This window comes from Teleopsis dalmanni, chromosome 1 (assembly GCF_002237135.1).
Source record: "Teleopsis dalmanni isolate 2A chromosome 1, ASM223713v2, whole genome shotgun sequence".
NCBI classification, from domain to species: Eukaryota; Metazoa; Arthropoda; class Insecta; order Diptera; family Diopsidae; genus Teleopsis; species Teleopsis dalmanni.
In genome coordinates this window covers 96,505,867-96,531,812 of record NC_051846.1, presented here as the reverse complement: position 1 = coordinate 96,531,812, position 25,946 = coordinate 96,505,867, and the positions used below count along the sequence as shown (strand labels likewise).

At 35.4% G+C, this 25,946-nt stretch overlaps 2 protein-coding genes across 2 annotated transcripts; both read left to right on the top strand.

Annotated features, from left to right (window-relative positions):
- Positions 1-5,158: 5,158 nt before the first annotated feature.
- Positions 5,159-5,614, top strand: LOC119689451. The gene has a single exon (XM_038104287.1). The coding sequence runs from the start codon at positions 5,159-5,161 to the stop codon at positions 5,612-5,614; it is 456 nt and encodes a 151-aa protein (XP_037960215.1).
- A 2,520-nt stretch (positions 5,615-8,134) lies between these two features.
- On the top strand, positions 8,135-24,356 carry LOC119673418 (microtubule-associated serine/threonine-protein kinase 3). Its single transcript, XM_038084689.1, has 10 exons — positions 8,135-8,656; positions 8,719-9,254; positions 18,050-19,271; positions 19,337-19,733; positions 19,791-20,152; positions 20,217-20,766; positions 20,830-21,425; positions 22,828-23,116; positions 23,172-24,034; positions 24,098-24,356. The coding sequence occupies exons 1-9, from the start codon at positions 8,150-8,152 to the stop codon at positions 24,014-24,016; spliced, it is 5,304 nt and encodes a 1,767-aa protein (XP_037940617.1). The 5' UTR covers positions 8,135-8,149; the 3' UTR covers positions 24,017-24,034; positions 24,098-24,356.
- Positions 24,357-25,946: the final 1,590 nt, after the last annotated feature.

Genomic DNA, 25,946 nt, shown 5'->3' with positions numbered 1-25,946 from the left:
AAGGTTAAGAAAATTCGCTTTGGCTTAAGTTTAAGAAAATTTAAAAATACAATAAAATAAATTAAATAAATTTTATTAAATTTATAAATAAGTGATTTGTTATATATATTATTGATCATTATTATGTCCAAATTGGACAGTCGTAAATAACATCTTATAAAAATTCTGTCTGACTATTGCATATGAATTTATATTCTTCATCTGGCTTGATTTCGACACTGTAAATAATAAAAACATTAATTAAATCGACTTTAATAAAAATTTTTTACAATCCAAATAAAAGGAATAATATTTATTAAAGTATTCAAAAATTCTAAATACTACTAATTATCACTGCAATTCGCAGTTTTTTGATCAGCTGCAATCTAAAAATTTAATTGAAATCAAATTGTGGACGAAATCACTTAGTCGCTCTGTATTTCGCTCATGGTCACATCAAAGCATCGCTGTGGTCACTATTCGTCTAGTTCTATGTTCTTCAGTTCTCTGTAGTTAGTTTGTGTGTAGAATTGTTCTTTATTACTTCGTTAATTCAATATTGCTGGTAAAGGTGATATCAATTGCTGACGATCTGTTGCTGACTTTAAAGGTATGATATCAAATATTTAGCCACTTGCCGGATGATACGCATTTGGTGGCATTTGCAGATGACGTAGCCGCAGTGATAAAGGCAAGAAATGCAGAAGAAGCTCAACATGGTAATGATACGAACACAGGCATGGTTGGATGACCACAGAATCAAACTCGTCGCGGAGAAAACAGAGCTGATATTTCTCACAAAAAAGCACATGCAGCTAGGAGTCGAGCTGCGAGTAAGTGACAAAACTATAATGTCGCAGAAAACAGTGGAATATTTGGGATTTCGCAGAAATACCGCAGAAAAGCGTAAGTGTCAGTGCAAAGAACAGCAGCTCTGAGGATATCTTCAGCGTACCACACCGTTTCAGAAGCAGCGATACTCGTGATTAGTGGTGATATTCCCATTGACCTACAGGCTCAAGAGCGAAAAGCATGTTGGCAGGCAAAACACATGAGAAACAACAGAATCATTGCAGTATGGGTGATGGACCGCAAGATTTATCCCAGATCTAAAAAACGGGCTAGCAAGAGATATCGGCGAGGTTAACTACTATCTCACTCAGTTCCTGTCTGGACGTGGATATTTTAACAGCTACCTTTGCATGCGCAAAGTAGAGTCACCAAATTGCATATATTGCGGAGCTGAGGACGATACCACAGAACTCTTTGAGTTCTGTACAATAAGTGGTCCCCTGAACGAGAAGCACTAGCAGCGCAGGTTGGTATTTTCTCTCCAAGGACGGTGACAGAAAAAATGACCGAAAACAAAACAAGCTGGGATCGCGTAAAAATATTTGCTGAAAAGATCCTGAGATTGTAAAAAGTAACTATTGACCCCAAGACAGCTGGAGTAAACAGATGTATCACATCAAGATAAAGGGCAAGGTTAATCATATGCAGCAGTAGCGGGATCTGGATGTAGGTCACACCGATGAAAGTCTTAAATGACCAATAGAGACCCTACCTCGAAGTAATACTAACGTAGTCCCGGGGTAGGACAAGGTCTCTAGGAATGAGGGGAAGTGGTTTAGTCCGTGCGGGTCAGACACTCACTTTCTCCGGGGCACCGGATCGTGGTCAGTGCGTAGATATGCCACTCCTTTCCCCAAAAAGAAAAAATGGTATTGTTTACAGAAGATCACAACATTTATTTGTTGTTCAGTCACAATTCGCATCAGTATCGGCGAAAAGCTTGAACAAGTATTTTTTTGATGGCTTTTCTAGCAATTTTTTTCCATTAAGAGAGTTTTGCAGAACCGAAAGAAAAGACAGTTCGAAGATGCAATTTCCACGCTATACGGTGGATGTGTCAAAATTTTTCAAGCTAGTTACGTCAATTCTTTGTTATGCATCAACGATGTATGTACTCTGACATTATTATTATTGAACACAACTCGTAGCATGTCTAATCTGCTAGTATTTTATTATTAGTTTAAAAGCCAACTCTTTTACTAATGTCAGTACACGTGAAATTCTTAGCATGAACACCTCAATGGCTGAGATTAAATTAGGCACGTAACTCTTGCGGTGGATTTCGCTAAATGTATATTTGATTTAGTTGATGTTTAGTCCTCTTGAAAGCAAGTTAGAAACCATCCGTAGTTTCTCTATTGTGTTGCAATGAAAGAAGTCGTGCCTTTTTTTCCAAAATAGACCAGGGAAATTTATGTGCAGTACTTAAGACCGTTAAATGATTGCCGTCTACGACCATGAAGTGCTACTCAACATTTAAACTATGCGCCCCAGCGCGACCATTCAGTTCTGCAAATTTCAAACAGATGTTAACAAAGCTTTATATAGTGGCTCATTTAAGTGTGCCAGCACCGCGCATATTGGCATAATTAAGTAATTGAATCCCGTATCAGAAGTTCAAAAACAGCAGTATATAAAAATTGCGATTGATTTATGTGTAAATACTTTATGTCGATTCTAGCTCAGCCATCCGGCGTCAGGCCTCGACCTGCCTAATCGACCTGCAATCAATATTGCTGTTAATATAGAGTACACACTGAAATTATATCTCTATAATTTTTCTTTCAAGATGTTCTTAACATAACATTGAATTCCTGCCCAGTTGCTTTTAGAATTCGAACTAAAACCAGGTTACAATCAATTTATTTGGTTATGATTAATACACTTTTGCATGCGTTCGAACAATTTGTCGAAGCATTTCTTCCAATCTTCTTCAGACATTTCCAAAACATTGTTTCTAAATTCAACAACGGCTTCTTCCGCCGACAAAAATCGTTATCTACGCAATTTGTTATTGACGTTCAGGAACAAGAAGAAGTCATTGAGTGCTATATCAGGACTGTACGTAAATCTGGCGGATGATCTATCAATTCGATTTCTTGAATGTTCAAATAGTCGGTTACAATATCAGCTGTTACAATATTATATACGTCTTTTAAGGCATCGCCATTGTACTTCTTAAGCATTTGTGAGCACCAAACGGCACGAGAGCATATTTTCGAGATTTTGTCTACTGATAGGGGATGGTATCCAACGAGAACAAACTATTCTGACGGCTAAATGATCGAGAAATATTTTATATGCTGGTATATGATCATATTATATTTCATGACGATCTTGCATTATCAGTTTTTGCACAGGATTAATGTTTCAACTGATTTTAGACGACCTTTACAAAATTCGTCAGTGGGCGAACTGCGGTCACCATGAAAATCATTGTACTTACGTTTCACAGTGGCAAAGGATGAAGCTTCATCGCCAAATGTGGAAGTATGTCTATCGATGCCTTCTTGTCTTGATACTCACAATCCAAGATTATTTTTGTGTTAATATTTATTTAGTACTACATAGGTGAAAAACTACCATTTCACATCTTATGGTAATTGATAACATGCACTTATGTAACATAAATAAAAAAAAGGTCGCAAATGATCGCAAATACAGGTACGACCCCAACTTTCAGAAAAGAAGGATGTCAAGGTACTATACCAGATATCACACTTACATCGGAAAGCTAGTAAGCTTAACCAATGGAGAGTCTTAGAAGAATACACAGGAAGTGACCACGAATATCTGTCGTATTGTGTACAGACCGAGACAATTTCGGGTAATGATCGAAGCACAAGAGGAACCTACAAATGGAAGGTGGCGAAACTAGAAACAAGAAGCCTATAAGAAGCAATTGATGCCGCACTTCCCACGCATATGGCAAACGCCGAAGAAATGGTGAGACATACAATGATAAGAATTACACAGGCATGTGCGATATCAATGCCAAAAACTACCCAAAAGAAAGGTAAAAAGGGCGCTTCTTGGTGAGCAGAAGAAATAAGTTAACTGCGAAATGCATGTCTACGTACACGAAGACGCTACACGAGAGGTAGACAAAATGGATCCTGTGAGGCAGAAGGTCGAGAATATATCTAAGCCAAAAAGAACCTAAAAAAAGCGATTAACACAACGAAGAAAATGGGAGGAACTTCGAAAGGACATAAATCATAATCCATGGGGCCTTGGATACAAAATAGTCATGAAGAAATTTGGAATAAAATCACCAGTAAGTGATTTAGAAGAAAGGAAAATGAACGAAATTGTTAATACCCTGTTCCCAAACTACGATATAAGGAGTGACGAAAATGTCGCACAAGTTCAACTGGAAAATATTGACAACTTCAGGGAAAGAGAACTAACGATCACGCCTAAAGAACTACAAAATAATAAAGCACCTGGACCGGTTGGGGTACCAAACGAAGTTTTAAAAATAATTGCGGAAAATAAGCCTCAATTATTACTGACAATGTACAATGCATGTCTTAGAGAGGGAATTTTCCCAGATATATGGAAAAGGCAGCGATTAGTGCTTATCGACAAAGGCAAGGGAAACAGAGATACTGCAGCAGCATTTAGACCACTGTGTTTGCTAGATACCGCAAGAAAACTCTATGAAAAGCTGATAAAGTCTAGACTAAAATTCCCAGTAGAAGCATCTGGTGGACTCAGCTCTAAATAATATGGCTTCAGAGCCAAAAGATTCACAATAGGAGCCATCACTGAGGTTATCTCGATCGCAAAAGTAACCCAATGTGATACTCAAGACCAGTAGTATTTCTTGCCACCTTAGACATCAAAAATGCCTTTAATAGTCTCAGATGGAAAGACGTCATACAGGCGGTAGAAAATCGCTTCCAAGTACCCGTTTATATAAGCAGAATAATTAAAAGCTACTTAAAAAACCAACAATTAATATATTCAACAAAATATGGTTTAAAAACGGTACAAATAACGGCTGGAGCAACGCAAGGATCAACCTAGGGACCTGAATTATGAAACATCACTTATAATGACATTTTGCAAATAAAGATGCCTCAACATACCTTTTTAGTAGCTTACGCAGATGATTTGGCAGCAATTATTTCCGGCCGTGATACCCAAATAGTTCAAAGAAAACTCACACAAGTGATGTTGAGAGTACAGGACTGGTTAAGCACGCATGGCTACTCATAAAACGGAGATATTACTGTTAACTCGTAAGCATGTAAATACAGAAATAGAAATGCGAGTAAATAATAATGTGCTGAGGACCCAAAAAACGATTAACTACCTTGGAATGAGATTAGATGGGAAACTTACGTTTTGGGTGCAAATAAAGTATGCGGTAGAGAAAGCAGCGAAGGCCACTGCTGCCTTAAGTAAACTAATGGCTAACACAGGAGGACCCGTCGCGAAAAAAAGGAAATTGTTAATGACAACAGTAAACGCAATTCTTCCATATAGTAGCGAAGTGTGGGCAGATGCACTAGATATCGAAACGCGTAGAAAAGAAATAATAGCGGTGCATAGAAGGGCAGCTCTACGTATCACATCAGCGTATCGCACTGTCCTGGCGGAAGCAGTTTTTGTAATAGCAGGTGTAACTCCAATTGATCTTCAAGCAAAGGAGCGCCAAAGAGTATACAACAGGAAAACAAACGGTGACTATACTCAACAAATGGCAAGACAAGATCAGGACCAAACCATCGAAATGTGGCAACAAAGATGGAACAATAGCACACAAGGAAGATGAACAGCTAGATTGATACCAAATATATTCACTTGGCTCAAACGGAAATCGGGAGACACAAATTACTATCTCACTCAGATGCTGACCGGACATGGTTACTTTTGTAAGTACCTGTACCGCATGGGAAAAATGAATTTGCCCGACTGCATATATGGCGATGGAGACTATGCCGACGCAGAGCACGCCTTTTACTGTAATAGGTGGCTCACAAATAGAGAAGAGTAATAGCGCAGATTGGACCTAAAAATCCGAAAAATATAGTGGAAAAGTTGAAAGCGAACCCAGAGAGTTGGCGAACGATAGAGTCATATGTGACTCAAGTTCTCAAAACGGAGAAATTAGATCTAGAAAGGAGAGTTAGAAACTAAAATAAGAAATATAATAAATAGAGTGGACACTAAGAAAAGTGGTGGTCTAGACGCAGATCGAAAATCAGGAGAGCGTGACTTGAAACGCCAGCATAAAAAAGACCCTCCTCGAAGTAATGCGAAAGCGTTTCCGAGGGGGAATAATTCTCGTTGAAGAGGGGGTGTTTTAGTCCGTATACTACATATTAATGTTAGGGAGTCGGATACACCATTCCGACGTCGGTCGGTTTGACGGAACATAAAGCATTCCACCTCCTCACCACAAAAAAAAAAATAAATAAAAAGATTAAAATAAGAAGTAGCAAAGTAAAAACGAATACAAAAATGTATATATATTAAGAATTTTTATAAATAAATTTAGTAAATTTAGTATTGAACAAAAACTCATCACCTTCGGTTGATTTTCTTATTAAGGCAAAACCTTAATATACAGTACATTAAAAGAGTTAACTATATAAGTTCAAGTATTTTTAATTTTTGCTCTTCATCAGCAGTACTTAAGGAGTATTTACCTCCATAGTTATTAAATGTAATTACTTGGCGTGAAGGCTCACCACTTTGGTGATCTTAGCAGAAGTATCGGTATATTGCGCTGACAAACCCCCCATTTGAATTTTCAGGGAATTACGCCGATACCAATTGAAACTGTTTGGATATAGTTTCCTCATTGGTGAGGAAATCACCTCATTGGTCACCTCATCCTCATTGGTAAGGTAATAGGAAGATAAATAAATTAAGTTTTAGCGGTAGAAATTAATTCGATTAACATTTAGAAATCTAAATCGATATAAACCAATGTGTGAGAAGTTAGACTAGTGAAGATTTAGGGCAACTATCAGAATGATAGTGAAATTGTGGTTTACTTGTTTGGTAGAAAATGTTGTACAATACGTGTGCTTGCTGTTAGGCTTGCAAGTGTAATTAGGACAGCTATGAATGATTTTCCTAAAGTTGTTTTTTATACAAAATATTTTAATAAACTTTATAGATGTTTTTTATCGAACATACAGATCATTCAACATTATCGGTGCCTGTATGGTCGTGTTTAAAAGTATCAATGATTCTACTCTAAGGCACCTGTGGTGTGCATACACATCTTATATATACTTGCCGCAGCGTACTTTATACCAACATTCCATTTCGATACTTAGTTGCAATAACTGTGCAACGGAAATTGGACACCACGTAAATAGCGTCGAAAAAGACGCTTAGTAAGCGAATATGCCTATGCACACTCTATACCTATAATATACTTTTATAAGTAATGTATTTTAAATTAAATACGTCTTAACAACTTCATTGTTGAAATAATAATCTTTTTCATTTTCATTATACAAAAAATACATTAGTTTAGAAAACATGCTTCTTTACCGTTTCTATAAATTCAGAGTAAACAAATAGCAACAATTTGAAGGCGATGAGTTGATCATGTCATTAAACCGTTTCTCCAAATTTATAGAAACAGTTTACAATTACTAAAGAAAGGCAGGGGCGGATTAATACGATTATGTTACTTATATACATAAGCCTCATGTACATGTGCTGCGACGCTATGCACATGTAATAGTATACATTCTATGTACATGCGCTGCGACGCTTTTTACATAGAAGGTTAACTTAAGTTTTAACAAAAGAAAATAATAAAGATTACTTTTATATCATATCTCAAACACAACGGACTTTTAATCCCACACACCATAACATTTTTCAAGCCATTACTGGATATCAAACTGTGTTTTTTTTTTGTTAATTAATTTGAAAAATACAAAAATAATGTCATTAAACAAATCGTAATTGATATAGTGTTGACATATACCGTTTGAAGATCTTTAATTTCTAAAAATCGTAAATCGTAAAATCAAAGTGAAGCCTTTATACTCGTGTGTAAAATTTCCAACTTATTGAATGGCGATATCGACATACATAAATTTTATTTCCAATTTTATTATAATTATATAATAATTATAAGTATAAATGTTAATTATTGTTAATTGTTAAAATCTATTATTTCTCAAATTTCAACGATTTGACCATACATAAATTTTAGTTCCAATTTGTTATAATTATATAATAATTTTAAGTAAAAATGTTAATTATTAATAATTGTTAAAATCTATTATTTCTCAAATTTAAATTTCTATAATTTTTAGACGGTTCAAATTTAGTACGAATGCGGAGCTCATTAGGAAAGTCGGCACCATGCTTAATTGGAAATAATTCATTTCAAGAGGGAAGAACAAATCAAATATCTACACACAACTTGCTTTCTCAGTCTCTCTCTTTATCATTTAACAACCAAGTTTCCCATAACAATACTTCAGCCACAACATCCATCCCAACAGTTTCATCTAATAGTACACGATTGAATACAGGGCTTGGTATTGGTAAGCACCATTTACATGGTGTTGTTATGAGAGGTGGTAGTACCTCTATCAGTGTAGCATCTCATCGTTTGAGTTTAGTGACATCTGGTGTGGGAGTAATAAACACATCTCCAAACTCTCATTCACCTTACTCAGCTAGTCCAGTTGACAGTCCCCGTATAAATTCTCCAATGCAGTTTCCTTTTGCACCTATTAAACGCATAGCTGCCTACCGTGGGGATGGAAGACGGTGGTCAGTAGCATCATTACCATCCTCTGGATATGGAACCACCCCAGGCAGTTCAACTGTTTCCGTAAGATTTCTATTAAAAGAATTACCTTTACAATTGATTTATTAAATTTGATTTTTATTCAGTCACAATGTTCCAGTCAAGAGGCTTTGCATGCTATATCAACTACGTCTACATATGACGACATGAAAAAGGTAGCTGCACAAGATCATTCTTGTTGTTCTAAGCATAAACCACATCAACAAGCAAAGTATAGCTTTACGAAATACTGTGAAGCTTTTGAAAATATTGGAGGTTCATTGAAAAGCAATAAATGTGTAATTTTTGCTGGAGGTATTCCAAAAGATTTAAGTGACCAAAAGAGTTGCAGTACTAGTTTAGTCAACAATAATGAAAAGTTAGATTATTGTTATTCAGATGTCAGCCCAATATGTAGTAACTGTACAAACAACCGAATACTCGTTCATCGCCCTCGTTCTCGATCGCTGTCTAGTCCATCACGATTACCAATTATTGATAATGATATTGCAGTTATGAATACTTTATATAAAGAACGTTTTCCTAAAGCAACTTTACAAATGGAGGAGCGGCTGAAGCATTTTGTTAATGAAAACAAAAGTGCTGTATGCAATAGTTTTCGCGATTCTCAACCAATTGTACGGTAAGCTGTAAAACTTAGTAATTTAATCATATTACTAATTTATAAACATGTAAATTCGTTTTGTTTAATTTTTTATAAAGAATCGTATTTACTTTAGAAAATTTGGTAATAAATTTAAAATTTATTATAAGAACAAATAACACTAGTTAAGAATTTCGCAAGCACGTAATAATGTCATTTTCAAGTATTTTGGCTCGCTAAATCCGAAAATGATAATTAAAAAAACATTAATAATATTTTTGAGATATTGGCAAATAACGGATTTTTCACTTTTGGTTAAAATAACATGCCAATTTTGAAATCGTTAATCCATTTTTGATAAACTTATTTTTAATTATTGTACACGAAAGAGAAAAGAATTAGCAATTACTTTTACTGATTTTCATTTATTTTCTGTCACATGTACATTAGAGTGGCCGCAAAAAAATTTTTTTTTGATTTTCATATGTTTCTGCTTCTTAAAACATTTCCTTTGATGATAATTTAAGGAAAATTAAATTTCAGATCGATCCCATTGTGCCAACCCGTTTCGAGTTGAGCTCAAAAAGTTGTAAAAGTACCTCAATATAGAAAAACTCATAAAAATTACTACTTTGCTCGTAAAATATATTACTATAGTTTTATTTCAGGAATATTTTTGACTAATTTATATATTTTGGGTGTTAAGCCCTCTTTGAAATAACGTAGATACCATTTGGAACATGCGCCACTTAGACCTGTCGATTACCTGGCATCACCGAAAGAGACGGTTACCCCGGATATTCGTTCAGTATTGGTCGAGTGTTGTGGGATGGTCGCCTTAAATGTCGAATCATCTATAGAACCCGCAACCATCTTTTTGTTTTTTACCTGATGAAATTGCAGTTGTTGCTGAATACGCTGGACCAAGTTTCTTTTCCTTAAATTTGTTGTTCCTTTCGTTCTTGTAACCTCCGTGTAGGAGATAAAGTCTGGCGTTCACTATTTCGGATATCAGACTCCGCCTGATTCGCCAGTTGAGTTGTGGTATGAGAACCTGCTAGTTTGTTTAATTATTTTGTGACATCCATAAACATCCCATAAGTGTGAGAGAAAGCTATGTCCTCCGTGTCACGATAAGCCTACAGTGGGCTTGCCGGCGGGCAGGTATCAGTGAGATATCCCGGATTGGGATGCTTTACAGTTTACTCTAACACCTTCACACTTCTATCAACTCCAACTACATTCACATCATATATATAGACATATAACATAAATATAAAAACATATGCACAACATATCACAGCATATATACACAAAAGTAACACATGCCACTGCTTTGACTTCCCTGTGATTAAGCTTTAGCAGCAGTGAATTAATTGTCAAAATTCATAATAAAGCGGATAACACTTCTTGTAGTCTATCTCTCTCGACGCATTTCTTAATGCTTAGATTGCCCATCTCTGCATTGATGATTCTGTACACCAAGCATTGATGCGATCCATCGAGAGAGGTAAATCGGAATGCCAATTTTTCTGAGAGCCTCCTGAATGGCCTCCACACTGACGATTACATCCTAGAAATTTTTGTACAACGGTTACTACCGCATATATTGCCATTTCCGTGGTGTTTCCTTTGAGGTAAGCATGCTAAACGCTTGATAGGTTTGTGAAACTAGGCACCGATCTAATATAAGCGTCGATCAGTCTTTCCATAGTCTTAAGTAAAAAAGAAGTGAAGCTGATGGATCTATAATCCTTGACCGTAATGTGAATTTTTCTACCTGCCTTTGGAATACATAATACTCCAAGCGAAATAGCTACTATGGAAATGTCCATCATAAACATGATGTATCTGTGATCAGAAAAGGATCTCTTAGTTGGGACTCTCCAATTATTGATCCCTAAAGAACGGGAAGTCAAACAATGGGTGCTATCTAAAATCTCTTCCCAACCTATATGATCCTCCGTACTACGATAAACGAAGGTAGGAGTGTTATCCTGATTACAAATTTCAATATTACATTTTAATATATAATCAAAAAGCGATTCACCTCTATTTCCCATCAGGAAAACTAGCTTTTCGGTCTGTGCGAAATTGTGAACTACTTCTACCCTCTCTGGAGACGTCTCATCATCGTGTGACATGTAGGCGGACACTATTAAAACTACAGGCTTATGGTTCCGCTCTACCCTGATGGTGGTGATATCTAAAGAGCTCGATCCTGGCCATTATTTCATCAATAAACTTTGTTATTGATGATTGGGCCATCTAGCAGCTTGCTAGTGCCCTCAACCTCATCCAAAATGCTATCCGGTGGCTCATTTTTGAATATCTTACTTTTGGCCTTTCGGATGCAACAACGAAGCTTGTAGTTGTTAGCTTCACTGATTGGCAAGCATTCATTGATAAGAAAGAGGTATAATTGGCTATATTTATGCGGTTCCTTCGTCTTTAGAACTGACCAGTCTTCTATCTGGATTTCTGAATATTGCAGCTTCAGTTGCTGCAAAATAAGGTCCAGAGGGCCCAGATTTTTGGGCAACCAAACGCGCCCTCTAGACATCGATGGAATTTCCGCAGCAGGGACAGTTTAAGCTTTAAACCGTTGTCGTGTCTAATTACTCGATGATCACGGACGATATCTCTGCAGTCGAATTATGCAACGAACCCCGGATTGGTAATGAGCTCAGCCGTAACCAATTCATACAGTTTGTTTTCAATCAACGCCCAGCTCTCCATCAGCATCTTGCCATTCGAGTTGTGTTTATCGATGGTTCCTTGCCACTTCACTAAGGGGACAAGCAGATTTTATCAAACCACGTTTTATCCAACCACGAGTTCGAAGACAGTTTTGGAAGAGTTCATAGCATAATCATAGAATTCATGGCATAAGAGTTCATACATAATCGTCCACCTTACCCGATAAGACAGGAGTGGCAGACCCGAGGTAAATTGGACAATAGAAGCCACCACCATAATAGCGTCCCATATCATGGCTAGACCGCACTTACTCCCCAAAGCGGTCATGTATTGGAGACGCTCCGTAAAAATGCAGTCAGACAGACCCTTTGACTGCAGATCTACGCCCGGTGAGCACGGATCGCGTAACACTTCCGGGTTAATGGGACCTCTATATCATGATCAAAAAGTATAGAGTGGTGCGCAGCTATTGAAGAGCTAACAACAATATTTGCTGGGTACTGCCCTAACAACGTATAGAACAAGAATACTATGTGACGCATTTTCATGTGCCTCCATGTGGAGCGTTCAGTAGAAGGATTTTTATGTATATAAAATAAAACAATAAAAAAAAAACAAGAATTTTAGTGGTGAAGTGTTAAAAATTAAGTATTGATATTGAATGCGTGAACTTATATTAATTGATGTATTGTTAAACATCTTTTGCTGTGATATAGCCAACTCTATTCTTTAAATTCATTATACTCGTATAAGGTGTATCATAGTCTTCGTCAAACCATTTGTTTGAAAAAAAAAGTTTTTATAAGTGAAATATATATTTTATTTTGAGTCTGTTTCGCAGTGAATTAGTCGAACTATTGTTTCATTTTGGTTTTACCCAAACTCTATTCAATACTTCAGTTAACAATTCAAAACAATACTTTAAAAATATACTTAATAAATAAATGAAAATAAAAAAAAAGATACTGCCACCCCACGAAAACCCGACCGATCACCACGCTTGCTCCGAAAAGAAGAAGGCAAAACTTGCCAACAAAGAAAAAGAAGCCCACACACAGTAATGGCCAGATTGATATCATATGTAATTTTAAACATTTCTCCAACCTAGACGTGGAGATACGGCCGCATCTTTCGTCTGTCTTACTCGTTCGTTTCCGGACGTCCTTCAATGTTGATTCGTAAACCAGAGATCTTCGTAATTACCCATTTCACCATGGTCACCACGAACAGCACCGTCCATGCCAGGATGGACTAGGATAATGAGACCAAGCAACCAGAAGCTTAGAGGCAATCGTTCATTTTGAATTAACTTCAGTGGACCGGCTGTGACATTCATTTGCCTTTTATTCCATTTATTTTTCACATGTAACGTTCGATTATAAGCTTGATTGATAATCAATCTAGTAAAATTGTAACGGTTTGGTAAGATAATCGGACATCGTTCATCTGAGGGAATATTCGAATTTTGTAGTCATCTGTTTAGAGTCATCTGTCCACAGGTAATCGTACCTACGAAAGTTCGTTCATTTGGAACCATTCGCTTTGCTGTGAATGCACCTCAAGACGCATATTTCTATTGGAGTCAAGCTTTGGGTTTAATTTAAAAACTTTACTATATTTGTTCATTTGATTGCCTTTCGGTAAAGCAGCACAATCGTTGGTAAACTGGTTCTTTTGTACAATTTATAGTAATTTTTTGAGGACCGTTTAGGTCACATACACAAAACTTTCAAACGCGTCTGTTTTTTGACACACATGAATAAAACGTAAACATAGTGCACTGACTGCAAGTAATTTGTCAGAAGTGGTATATTTTCCAAATATTTCCAATAATTTCGTTGATAACTGCGTAGGTAATGAGGTAATCTCCCTTCTCTGATGTAAACCATCAGGAATGAGATTGAGTTGGTGTTTAGACCACATTTCTTCATTTAAACAAAGCCAAAATGGTCCGTACCACCACATTAAATTGTCTCTTAGCTACAAGACGCACAACCAGCCGGCTTATCTTTTGTTGCAATATACCTCCAGTCTTCAATATTTGTCATTAACTGATTTTGTGACACTCTGTTTGCCACAAACTGTTTTAGTTTGCCTGGATCAGTTCTAATCAACCACAGTGCGGTTGTGTTATCAGTTCACAAAATACATCGTGATGGCTGACACTTAAATGTTCCTTTAACCTTGTGTAGAATTTTTGCTGCTAGCAAAGTTATACATATTTCTAAGCGTTGTATAGACGTTTCTTTAAAGGAGGCTGAAGCTGCATAAACTTGGTTTGATGAATCACTAAACGCGTAACTCAATTGCATTTGTCTAAAAGTATTTATCCAACGTGATATTCGGATGTTATGTAATTGTTGTAAGTTAGTACGAAAATTATGTTAAGTGTGTGTCATCTCTTCTGACAAGGTGTCATCCCAATCTAATCCAGTACGCCAAAGTTGTTGCAAAAACATCTTTCTTCGAGCAATGATCGGCGCCAAGCATCCAAGCGGATCAAATAACTTTGATATCAGACAACATTAGTCGTTTTGTGTAATGATGGTTGTCACAAGTGTATCGACCTTCTCCGGTCCTACCGAAAGTGGGAGTATGACTCTGTAAGTATACCAGGATTCGTTATAAGAATTAAAAATGAAAAAACGAGACACTTCTACGTTGTGCTTATATTTTCTATATAGTTGAATCTTAAAAAAAGAACAAAAATTACATATAGAGTAAGCGGTGAAACTGTTGAGTTGTCGTGCGTTCGAAAATGGGCGAGCGTTGAAATGGCTGGAACCACCGTGCGTGCGTAGAACTTTCAATGGCGAGAATTTTCAAATAGCTTAAGTACATAATTGTTAAAAGTTTAATGCATACTTTGGTCACCTATAGCCAGGCAAAGATCCCTTCCCTGATGCTACTCCTGGCCACGCTCGTCAGCAATCGCCAAAAGCTCGTAAAACCCACACGCCTTCCAACAGTGTTGGTGACTCGTCATCCATTCTTTCATCAGCTTTACCCAAATGGCAGTCCGGATGACTAGTTAAGTTGCTCTATGCTAGCATAAGCCAAGCAGAAGGCAACTCAACCAATGTTCCTAGCAAACTCCTAACTCAGTGCTGGTGGTTCGCCATTCATTTTTCCATCAGTAATGGCCAGATGGAAATCCGATTGGCTGATTAAGCCACACTTCGTCAGCATAGGCCATACGAAAGGTAACTTAATCAATATCACCTCGGCCATCTAAACTTAATTGTCCACATGATTAAAGTCAGCAAATGCCAAACGAACCATTATGTGTCCAGATCACCTGGACTGCGCTCTCACTGTTATCTCTAAGCACACACAACTTATCTTCAATGATACGAAATTTCAAATATGTAGAACAAAAGGCAAATTGGTTTTCTTTTATATAAAATTCCTTCCATTGCAGGCAACAACAAAAAAAATGTTTGAAGTCAACAAAATACCGTTTGCAAAGCAACTCTCACATTGCATTCAAATTTAACAAACTTAATTTAAAATTCGCCGAATTTTGCTAGTAGTAAAATCGTGGAAAAACCATGATTTTGTGAACTTAAAAAGAATACTGGCATAAAATGCACAATTACGAAATGATTAAAATTCGTTATATTGACTTTGTAGCCAAAGCTGTTCGAATTTGTACACCAAGTGTCTTATTTTCAGTGATAATTGTTTAAAACTTAAGCCTGCAGTTGCTAAAAGCTCCTGAAAGTCATGCAATTTCGTTCGAGTATGACAGCAGTTAATTTGTCCTGTCACTGGTGTGTATTTAGGTAGCAACAGTCTACCAAAAATTACCCAACGAGTTACATATGTTAAGCAACAATATTGTTAGTTGGTTGCTCAAATACAATAGCAGCGTAATCTGAATCATATCAATTGCCCCAGGAACCTGTAATTACGGATCGATCAAATATTAGTTTAGAAAATCATCAAGTGTTTCCTTTGGTACTGGAATAGTTGGGGTAACACGACCCATTTTTGGAAGTATTAATGCAACACAATTCATTTTGAAATTGAATTTTAAAGAATGGAGTGTAAATGAAACCATTTACCAGCTCTTTGACATTTATTTTGTCCAGTTTTAATGAACTAGCTGACAAACGTTGCTTCCGACGTACTATCCAAAACAGGACGTACAGTAAGCTTTTGGCCAGAAAGACCTGTTACTTCTATCAGTGCAGTTAAAACAGTCGGTAGATGCAATGCTCGAGTACCTTGACTGGCACTAGAAACGTATATGTTGTTTGATGTCACAGCGTATTTCTTAGTTGCTTCGGTGGACGTACAGTAAGCTTTTGGCCAGAAGGACCTGTTACTTCTATCAGTGCAGTTAAAACAGTCGGTAGATGCAATGCTCGAGTACCTTGACTGGCACTAGAAACGTATATGTTGTTTGATGTCACAGCGTATTTCTTAGTTGCTTCGGTGGTTTTTTGCTGTGTATTTGAGTAATTCGTTTCTCCACCACTTCGATTGTGTTCATGTAGCAGTGTATGATGAGTTGCATCACATCTCAGGTACCGATGTTTCGATGGTCAACTATGACACATGTTTCCCGCTCTCAAACAATTGAAACACAATCTTGCAGTTCTGGCTACCTCATATTTCTGTGGCCCAGTCATTTGTCAAAACTCTGCGCAATATGCCAGCAAATACTTACCCTAGCATTATACACATTGCTGAATAGTTGTATAAGAGCCTTTTCCAAAACTCTTTGCTCGGGTAGTTGTTTTTCTCCCGATTGGATTTATCGGGATCGATTTTCTATGAAGTTGACCAACTTCTGAACTGGTCGTTGACAGCTCTCAGGTTGAACGCGTTCTAGTGTGTAGTTTATATAGGAGAATAAAAACCAACCAATCATTAAAATGTTGTACTGGACGACCCAGTTGTTCTAACGCACGTACAGCTGACGTAATGGTGCCACATTGTAATCTATTTAGATTTAGTGAGCAGTCAGACACCGCTGTTATATTAACAATTTCCTTCAAATACACATTAAGGATTATCCTTTACTGCCCAATGTGCATCTGTTGTAGTAATGTTGTCTAGCGCGTGTTAAGCGTCCAATTCCATTCCACGTTTTTAATTAGTTTTATTGTTATCTGAGGAGTCTATAATTTCAGTGTTTGCTAACGCATCAAATAGCTCTCCCATCGTTTCTGCATATATCATTTCGATTTCCAAGTAATTGTCTTTGCTGACTAACGGTACCACTGAGTCACTCGTTTCTTCAATTTTTGCACCGTCATGGATATAGGCTAACAAATTTTCTCAAGCTTCTTTGTACTACTTCCAATAACTTTCAAAGAGATTCTTCTTTATGGTAAAGAAGCCTTTTGTTTGCTTGCTTTTTGTAGTTTTTTTTAAGTTGATGGAGAAGCTGTTCCGCATGGATTGTTTACCCGCCAATTTTCTTACAATTCTGTCCATTTTCCGTTTATATGCAAATCAAAATACGACTATTATATGTAAGGTAACTACTTGTGCCCAACGGTTTTTCTAATTCAAAGCAAACAATTGTACCCAGTGAGTATAGAAAGTAACCAGTTGTGCCGGTCGGCTTTTATATGGTAGATAGTGGCCAATTGTGCCCAGCAACTTTTATAAAATTTGAAAAATTTGTCCAGCGATATTCGTAGTCAGCAAACACAAAATTGTAAGATATGTTACTCCACGCAAAGGATGTCTAAATGTTTCGCAATGAATTAGCCGAACTATTGGAATTTTATTACTGAACAATTTTCATTTTTTTTTATTTTATAAAAAATCACCAAGGTGCACAAATTTCAATTATTTGCAAAAAGTCAACCAAACATCTGATGAAATCGAAATATTATTTTAAATTCTACGTTCAAAAAGCAAAGTTCCAATCTACATTCTCTGGTTCATAATTGGTGATTCTCGCTTGCGCAATTGAACGCTAATTTACATAAAGTTTTTCGTTTTTTAGGGTTTTGTCGACATGGTGTCTTTGAATCGCTATAGATCTCTTTTAGCTGGGTTTATGTATTTATATTGTATTATATGTATTTAGAGTAACATATGTTTTTGGTTTTCTGTTTCACATATACTTTATATCACAGCTTTATCTTAATGTAATTTGTTTACGTTTATAGTTTTGTTCATCATCAAGTTCTTGAAATGGCTCGAGATTGCTTGCATAAATCAGAGGCAAAATTAATTACATCCCGTTATTTTTATGAAATGAGTGATAATTTAGAACGCTTATTATTGGAAACAAAAGATAAATCTCCTGAAGCAGCAACTGAACTTACTGGTGTAATAAAAAAATTACTTTTAATAATATCTAGACCTGCACGTTTACTTGAATGCCTAGAATTCGATCCTAAAGAGTTTTACCACTTACTTGAAGCTGCTGAAGGACAAGCAAGAGCAATACAAGGAATAAAAGCAGATATACCTCAGTACATCATACAAAAGTTAGGACTTAATCGTGATCCAATTGCTGACTTGCAAAAGGAACTTAATGAAACTAAAAAACTATGTAAAGAATTGGAATCAACAAATAGCTCTAATATGGGACCATCACCGTTTTCTATATTATTAAGTTCACCAAGAACTTTTGTTTCGTCTAATTTGAACAAATCCAAAAATGTCTTGGAGTCTGAAGGCAATTTTTGTTGTAGTGGACTCAGTTCCTTACAACTATCCCCACCTAAACAACCGCCGCATACTCCTGTAGTAACTGGCGATGATATGCCGACACCATCCTTTGAAGCAACCGTTAGCGCCACTGGTAATCCACATTTACTTGATTATAATCAAGCATCACAACAGCCCATACCAAATGAACATGATTTTGATATAATTAAATTGATCTCAAATGGTGCCTATGGTGCCGTGTATTTAGTAAAACATAATTGTACAAGACAGCGTTTTGCTATGAAAAAAATTAATAAGAATAATTTAATATTACGCAATCAAGTGGAGCAAGTTTTTGCCGAACGCGACATACTCTCTTTTGCAGACAATCCCTTCGTTGTTAGTATGTATTGTTCATTCGAAACGAAAAAACATTTGTGCTTGGTTATGGAGTATGTAGAAGGTGGGGATTGTGCAACTTTGCTTAAAAATATCGGAGCGTTGCCACCAGATATGGCCAGATTTTATTTCGCAGAAACTGTTTTGGCTGTTGAATACTTGCATAGCTATGGAATTGTACATAGAGACTTAAAACCTGATAATTTACTAATAACAGCGCTAGGCCATATCAAACTCACAGATTTTGGGTTATCTAAAATGGGATTAATGTCGTTAGCTACCAATTTGTATGAAGGTTACATAGATTCAGAAACAAAACAATTTTCCGATAAACAGGTAAAAAAATACAATTAATTATTATTAATTAATGCAATTAATTATAAATATTCAAAATATAACAGGTTTATGGTACGCCGGAATATATTGCTCCAGAAGTGATATTAAGGCAGGGGTATGGAAAGCCAGTGGATTGGTGGTCAATGGGTGTTATATTGTACGAATTTTTAATTGGATGTGTACCATTTTTTGGGGAGACCGCCGAAGAACTTTTTGCGCACACTGTGAATGACGATATTGAGTGGCCTGATAACGACGACTGGCCTGTGCAACCGGAGGGGAAGGATATAATTACGCAATTATTACAACAAAATCCCCGTGATCGACTTGGTACACAGAGCGGTGCATTTGAAGTAAAAGAACATTTTTATTTTAATAAACTTGATTGGAATTCTCTTCTTCGACAAAAAGCTGAGTTTGTTCCGCAATTAGCAAATGAAGATGATACCAGCTACTTTGATTGTGTGTTATGTATTGAGGTACAGTTATTATAAATAATAATATTGTAATTTTTTATAGCTCGTATTGATCGTTTTAATCACGATCTGGCCGGAGAAGATACAGACGATACAGATGATACACCAGTTTTCGGTTCATTTTCTTCTTATACTCCACAATACCGAAAACAGCATTACTCCTGGCCAAAGTTTTATTCATCAAATGATTCAACAATAGCAAACAGCAACGTAATGGGATCAGATTTTCTGCAAACAGTAAAGAGTAATCAAAATGATTACGTTAAAAGCTTTACAAATACTTCGATGCATTGTTTAGAAGATGAAAAAGTAATATCCCCTAATGATAGTGAAATAGCTGCATTTGATTCATCTTTTATTGATAATATGAAGTCCCCAATTAAACCACAATTACAAAAAGTTGGTGTAAGTTTGTTAAAATTTTAAATTTGTTGTGCTGAAATATTAATGTTACATTACGTATTTTTAGTATTCTACCAGTTCTTTAAAAGTTCCATCTACGCCTGATTCTGAATATATGCCAGAATTACTTCAAAACGTTGATATAACAGATGAAAAAGTATCGAACCAACAAATTCGTCAGTCGATATCAGCGACAACAATGCCAGTAAATAAAATATGGCGTAAACCAAATCAACAGAATTTTATGCACAGTATGCCACCTAATAACATAACAGTTTTAAATATATCAACTAGTTCGCCGAATAAAATAAAACCAACTATGATTAGTTTGAATTCAAATACACCGGAATCGTCACAAACAGATAGTGATGATTTTTCACCACAAATACATCGAAAGCGTAAGGGAGTTTGTGCACGTGATATTTTACCACGATTTTCAATTTCCATAGAAGATGAAACAGTAAGTGAAGGTTCCTCCTCGACAGAAAATAAACGAGAATTCGCATCACTTATATTGCACCATCAAAAGTCTATAGATAATCATTCTAATAAATATCGATCACGATCAATTGTTAAATCGGCATCAACATTAGGTTTATCGTTAATATCTAATGAACGTAAGTAATAAAGTAATTATTTTAATTCGTATTAGATATTATTGATTATATATTTTTTATCAGCTGATAATAAACAGCTAACGCAAAATATGACTGACATTGTAAGCAATGACGTTCATTCGGCTAGGGGAATTGGAGGAGGCGGAGGGTCTAGTACTGCCAGCTCTCGAGATACTTCACCATGTCGTGAATTGTCACCATTAGTCACTAATCTTAAGCCACCTATAATTATAAGCAGGGGACCAAAAGGATTTGGTTTTACCGTTCATACTATACGTGTATACTATGGTGATACTGATTTTTATACAATGCATCATTTAGTTATGGCTGTTGATGAAGGCAGTCCTGCATTTGAAGCAGGTTTACGTCCAGCGGATCTTATAACTCACGTCAATAATGAACCTGTTCAAGGTTTATTTCATACACAAGTCCTGCAATTACTGTTAAGTGGAGGTGAGCATGTTACCTTACGTGCCACACCACTTGAGCATACCAGCATTCAAAGTGGTGGCCGTAAAAGAGATTTACTGCAGAGCAAATTAGCTAAGAAGGGCGTAAATCGGCAAAAAAAACAAACTAAAAAAGAACATGATAAAAAACGTAAAACTTCACTTTTTAGGCGAATAAGTAATAAACGCGCTTCAGTCGAAATACAACAGGTAAGCTTTTTTTCTATATTTAACTGTTGCAGATTTAAATTTATGTATGTTATATTTTAATCCTAATCGTATGAGAAATACAATTAATTCATTTATTTTACTTCACAAAACTATTGTTTTTAATAGTTTATAAATTTTAAAATTGATAACTATTAGTTTTTGTAGTACTGCAAACAGAGTTAATAATACTGTTAGTAGCGCTAACAGATGTCATTCATGCGTGACGATGAACGAATGAATATAATTAATATATTTCATAAAAAAAATATTAGGGGATTAGTAGGTATACATAATGAAAGTTATATACGTATATTTAAATATTAAAAGGTTGTTTGTTTTAATTTATTGTTATAAATTTTAATGTTAAAATACGAAAGTGGTTTGATAAGTCAATGACTTTTTGAATTTCTCGCGCAGTTACTCCAAATGCAACAGTGCTGCCGTCAGTTGTAATCTACCAGTGGGCAAGTTTTTAATTTTGAGCAAGTTACGTCGTTCAGTTGGTGTTTGATAGCCGTTCAAAGTAGACAGCCTCGTGAATTTTTACGAAAATGGAAAAAAGTGCATTTTGTGTACTGATTAAGCATTGTGACCAAAATCCATGAATTGGAATACGAACTGCTAACCCATCCAGCATATTCTCCAGATTTAGCCCCCTGCGACTATTTTCTGTTTCCAAGCCTAAAGAAATGGCATACTTTCATCTAACTATATTCTGCAGATAATCTGATGCAAACACCCCATTAGAATACCACCGCCGGCGTTTAACAATTCAGCAGGTAGGCCATCGGTACCTGCCGCTTTGTTGTTCTTAAGTCGCTTTATAGCAACGCGCCAAAGGCGGGTTGCTTAACAATTCCACCTTTGGAATTGTTAAGTCAATTCCAAAGGCGGAATTGATGTTATCATCCTCAATTAGTAGTTCAAAAAAATGTTCCTTCAATACTTTCAATACATTCTGTGTATCTTTAACAAGACTACAATTTAGCTTAAATTGTAGTCTTGGCTTAAAGCCTTGAGTCAGACGGTTGACCTTTTTGATAAAATTTACAGGCATCATTCCTGTTGATCTCGTTTCTTCTGTCTGAATAGGCGCCTCTCTACGTTCCTCATCTCCCAATATTGTTCACGGGCGATTTGCGTTGCTGTTGACTGCAGGGTCCTTTTATAGATCGCATTCTTCGCAGCAGTAGTTAAAGCAAAATGAATTGAAATGTCTGTGTATATGGTATTTATTTCTGAAAGCTATGATTTTGGTGGTAAATCTTTTGCAAAGAAAACTTGTAAATTATATATTTGTAGACGATATTAAAACAAAATTCGTATGTGTACTTCCTGTGAATGCTTTCAGGTTATATTTTTTGTTTGTACTCTGTTATAATTAATATTTATTAATTTTTAGATGACCGCAGGTATCAGTTCTTCACCATCTGTTAATGTAAATAATAGGAACTTATCACCCAAGGACTCTTCTTGTCATAGCAGTACTTTTTATCAATCTACTACAACTTCATCACAATCCTCTTCACCATCATCATCAACACCAAATACCCCTACTGGATGTAATATTATACAAAATCAACAATTATTAAATAATTCTTCACCCTTAGCGTCTGTAGGAATACTATTACCAGCAAATAGCATCATTTCAAAACCAAATTCCGCCACTGGAACATTAAATGTTTTACCAGGTTTGTACTTTGTTTTCTGATTGCGAACAAGTTTACATAATAATACCAATAACAGTGTCTCAACTATACCAGCGCCCTTCAACGCTTCATGGTTTAAAACATAAGCTTCATACTAGTTGTACCAGTAACAACACAGTTTGTGTTACTAGTGGTGGTGTGAAGGCGTTGCATTCTAATAATTCGAATTCGTTGTCTAATAGACGAAAATCGGTGGGACATATACCATTGTCTCCATTGGCTAGAACGCCTTCTCCATCCCCAATCCCTTCATCACCTACGCGATCACCATCTCCACTTGCATTTCCAACTATTGGGCATCACCCAGGTTCTTCCAATACTACTCAGTCATATAGTCCAGGATGCTCAGTACCTATCCAGTCGGCCAGCACAAGCTCCAAAAAGAATGGATTCGCGCGTACGAAATCTTCAGAACCTAATTCACCACTTTTACGTCGCGCGTTATCGCCAGACAGATTACATCCTCGTACTGCTGAATCAAAATGTAGTTTATTGTCACCTCTTTGTTGTCCGCCTCCCATACAACAACAGCGTGTTAAAAATGGAATATGGCGTCCTATAAATACAGCTGGATTAAGTACGAATGTTACATCAAAAAATACAGTACATGTAATTGCTAATTCAAATGATGGCCCAATAAGTTGTGAAACACTTAAAACGCAACTTCCATCAACTGATACGCAAGTAAATGTTACTTTGGCAGCACCCAGCGAACTTTTACCACGCATTACCGAAGAAAAGGATTCTCCCACTAATATTCAAGAACCTAAAATTGGACTCACACAAAAAGTAGATAAAAATGATTCCGATTTCTGTGTTGATTGCGTAAAGAAAGCAAGTAAAAATAATGATACTGTGATTATAAAAAAAATGAGCGAATGAAACCTTACACAAAAATACGTAAGTTTTTGAAAATGTACTTGATCTTCATTTTGAAAATTTAATTCTGTTTAACTTTTTCAGCTTTACAGTTTGAAGAAATCAACATATAAGGTGTTTAAGAAATGTAAAATATAAATTTATGTTATAAAATATGCTGAATGTAATTGTTTCCAAGTCAAAGAACAACAGAGTTTTGCTATTTTTCATTAAAACGTTAAATTTAAAACTCAATATTACAAATAAAACACTTTTCGGCAAATAGTGCAGTTATTATAATTGTGAAATTAGTTTTTATATAAATTCCATATACTAAACGTGACTAATAATAATAAACACATAAGACGTTCTTAAATATAAGTTTTAAAATGATCATCAATTAAAGTTTGAAATATGTGTAAAAAAAATTTTGTTTATTATTTGTAAGTAATAAATATTTACAGTTGGAATATACTCTATTTAATTCAAAGGAAACGTGATTTTAATAATTTTGTATGAAAGTTTTCTAATTTAAAAAAGATAAAAAAAATAGTTATTTTCTTTTTATAAAGAGGTTTTTTCGAACAGTAGTGAAATACAACACCAACAATTTTTGGCTGACCATACAACTATTTCGAGTATTGCCAAATACCCATCATCAGTGGTCTTGGAAATAATTCTTGTATTTAATTATTTGTAAATAATTATAATTATAATTATAATTATTCTTTTGAAATAGTAAAAATTATGGACAAAATTATTATTTTAAAAATACATTTCTTTTTATGATGCCATGCGATAAAAAATCTCTAAAATAAAATAAAGATAAGGTGAGAGGATAATATTATGCATTGTAGTTTAAACTTGTCTTGTCAGTACTTTTTTATTTTAAAACACAAAGACTTTAAATTGAGTTACACTACAATAAATTTTACTTTTATTTAAACCAACTTCTTTTAGGCTGTTTAATTTAAATTCAAAGAGAAAACATTATAAAATATTATTTCGTACATCATTTTAAAAATATTTATGTAAGGCAAAAAAACTTTGCTTATAATGCTTTGATTTAAAAGCAAATGAATACTGACATGTAGGGAGAAATAATGATTTTATTTTAATTACATGTATTGTACACTGAAAATAAATAAAGTAAATAGTACATTAGGTTTGTCAAAATATTTGTGATATAGAGTAAGAAAGGTTGGCAACCAAGTAAGGTATAAGTATTTTTAACCAGCGTGGAAATGCGAATCGTTTTAGCGCTGGCCGTCTGTATTTTCGTGAATGCAAATGAATTTTTTTTTCTTCTCGCGTTTTGATGTCACTGAAAGCGCGCGCGAAAATTGTTCAAACCGTAACTTTTGTCTTTTTTGATTAGAAATAGCTAAATTTAAATTTCAAAGTTATGATCATTTGAACGATAGACCATAAATAAATCGAATCTGTGAAAAAACAGTGCTAGTGGACGGTGTTAATCAGTCTTTTGTAAATATAAAAAATTTTTTTTAAACAAATTAAATTTTAAATTTGCAAAAAATAACAAAACCAAAACAAAATTAAGTTTTGCTCAAAACAGCTGATAGAGACAGCATATGATCGAAAGCAAAGAATACTTGTACAAGAACGGCAACTTAAATGTAAACAAAAAAAACCAACCAATACACTCTCAAAATAATTTACTACTACCAAACCAAGCACGTAGTTTTGTTGTTGCAATTCGACCCATCACGACTGAAAAGTTTCACCACCCCGAACGGAACGTTTCACAACCACGAACGGTCTTAATTTTTTTTATTACGAAAGAGCAATATGAAGAGCGCAATTTGGGTTTTGTTTAGTTATTTTGGCAGGAGAAATGCGCCAAAAACTGAAAAACGTTCTCAAATCAAACTGAGTAGTGTTTGAATAAGTAGTGAATAAGTTTCTTTGAAAAAATAATTATATTTATTATAAT

Coding starts and splice junctions, on each gene's coding strand:
- LOC119689451 (XM_038104287.1), top strand. CDS start 5,159: ATGAGATTAGATGGGAAACTTACGTTTTGGGTGCAAATAAAGTATGCG.
- LOC119673418 (XM_038084689.1), top strand. CDS start 8,150: ATGCGGAGCTCATTAGGAAAGTCGGCACCATGCTTAATTGGAAATAAT. Junction 8,657..8,718: donor CAGGCAGTTCAACTGTTTCC/GTAAGATTTCTA, acceptor ATTTTTATTCAG/TCACAATGTTCCAGTCAAGA. Junction 21,426..22,827: donor CTTCAGTCGAAATACAACAG/GTAAGCTTTTTT, acceptor ATTAATTTTTAG/ATGACCGCAGGTATCAGTTC.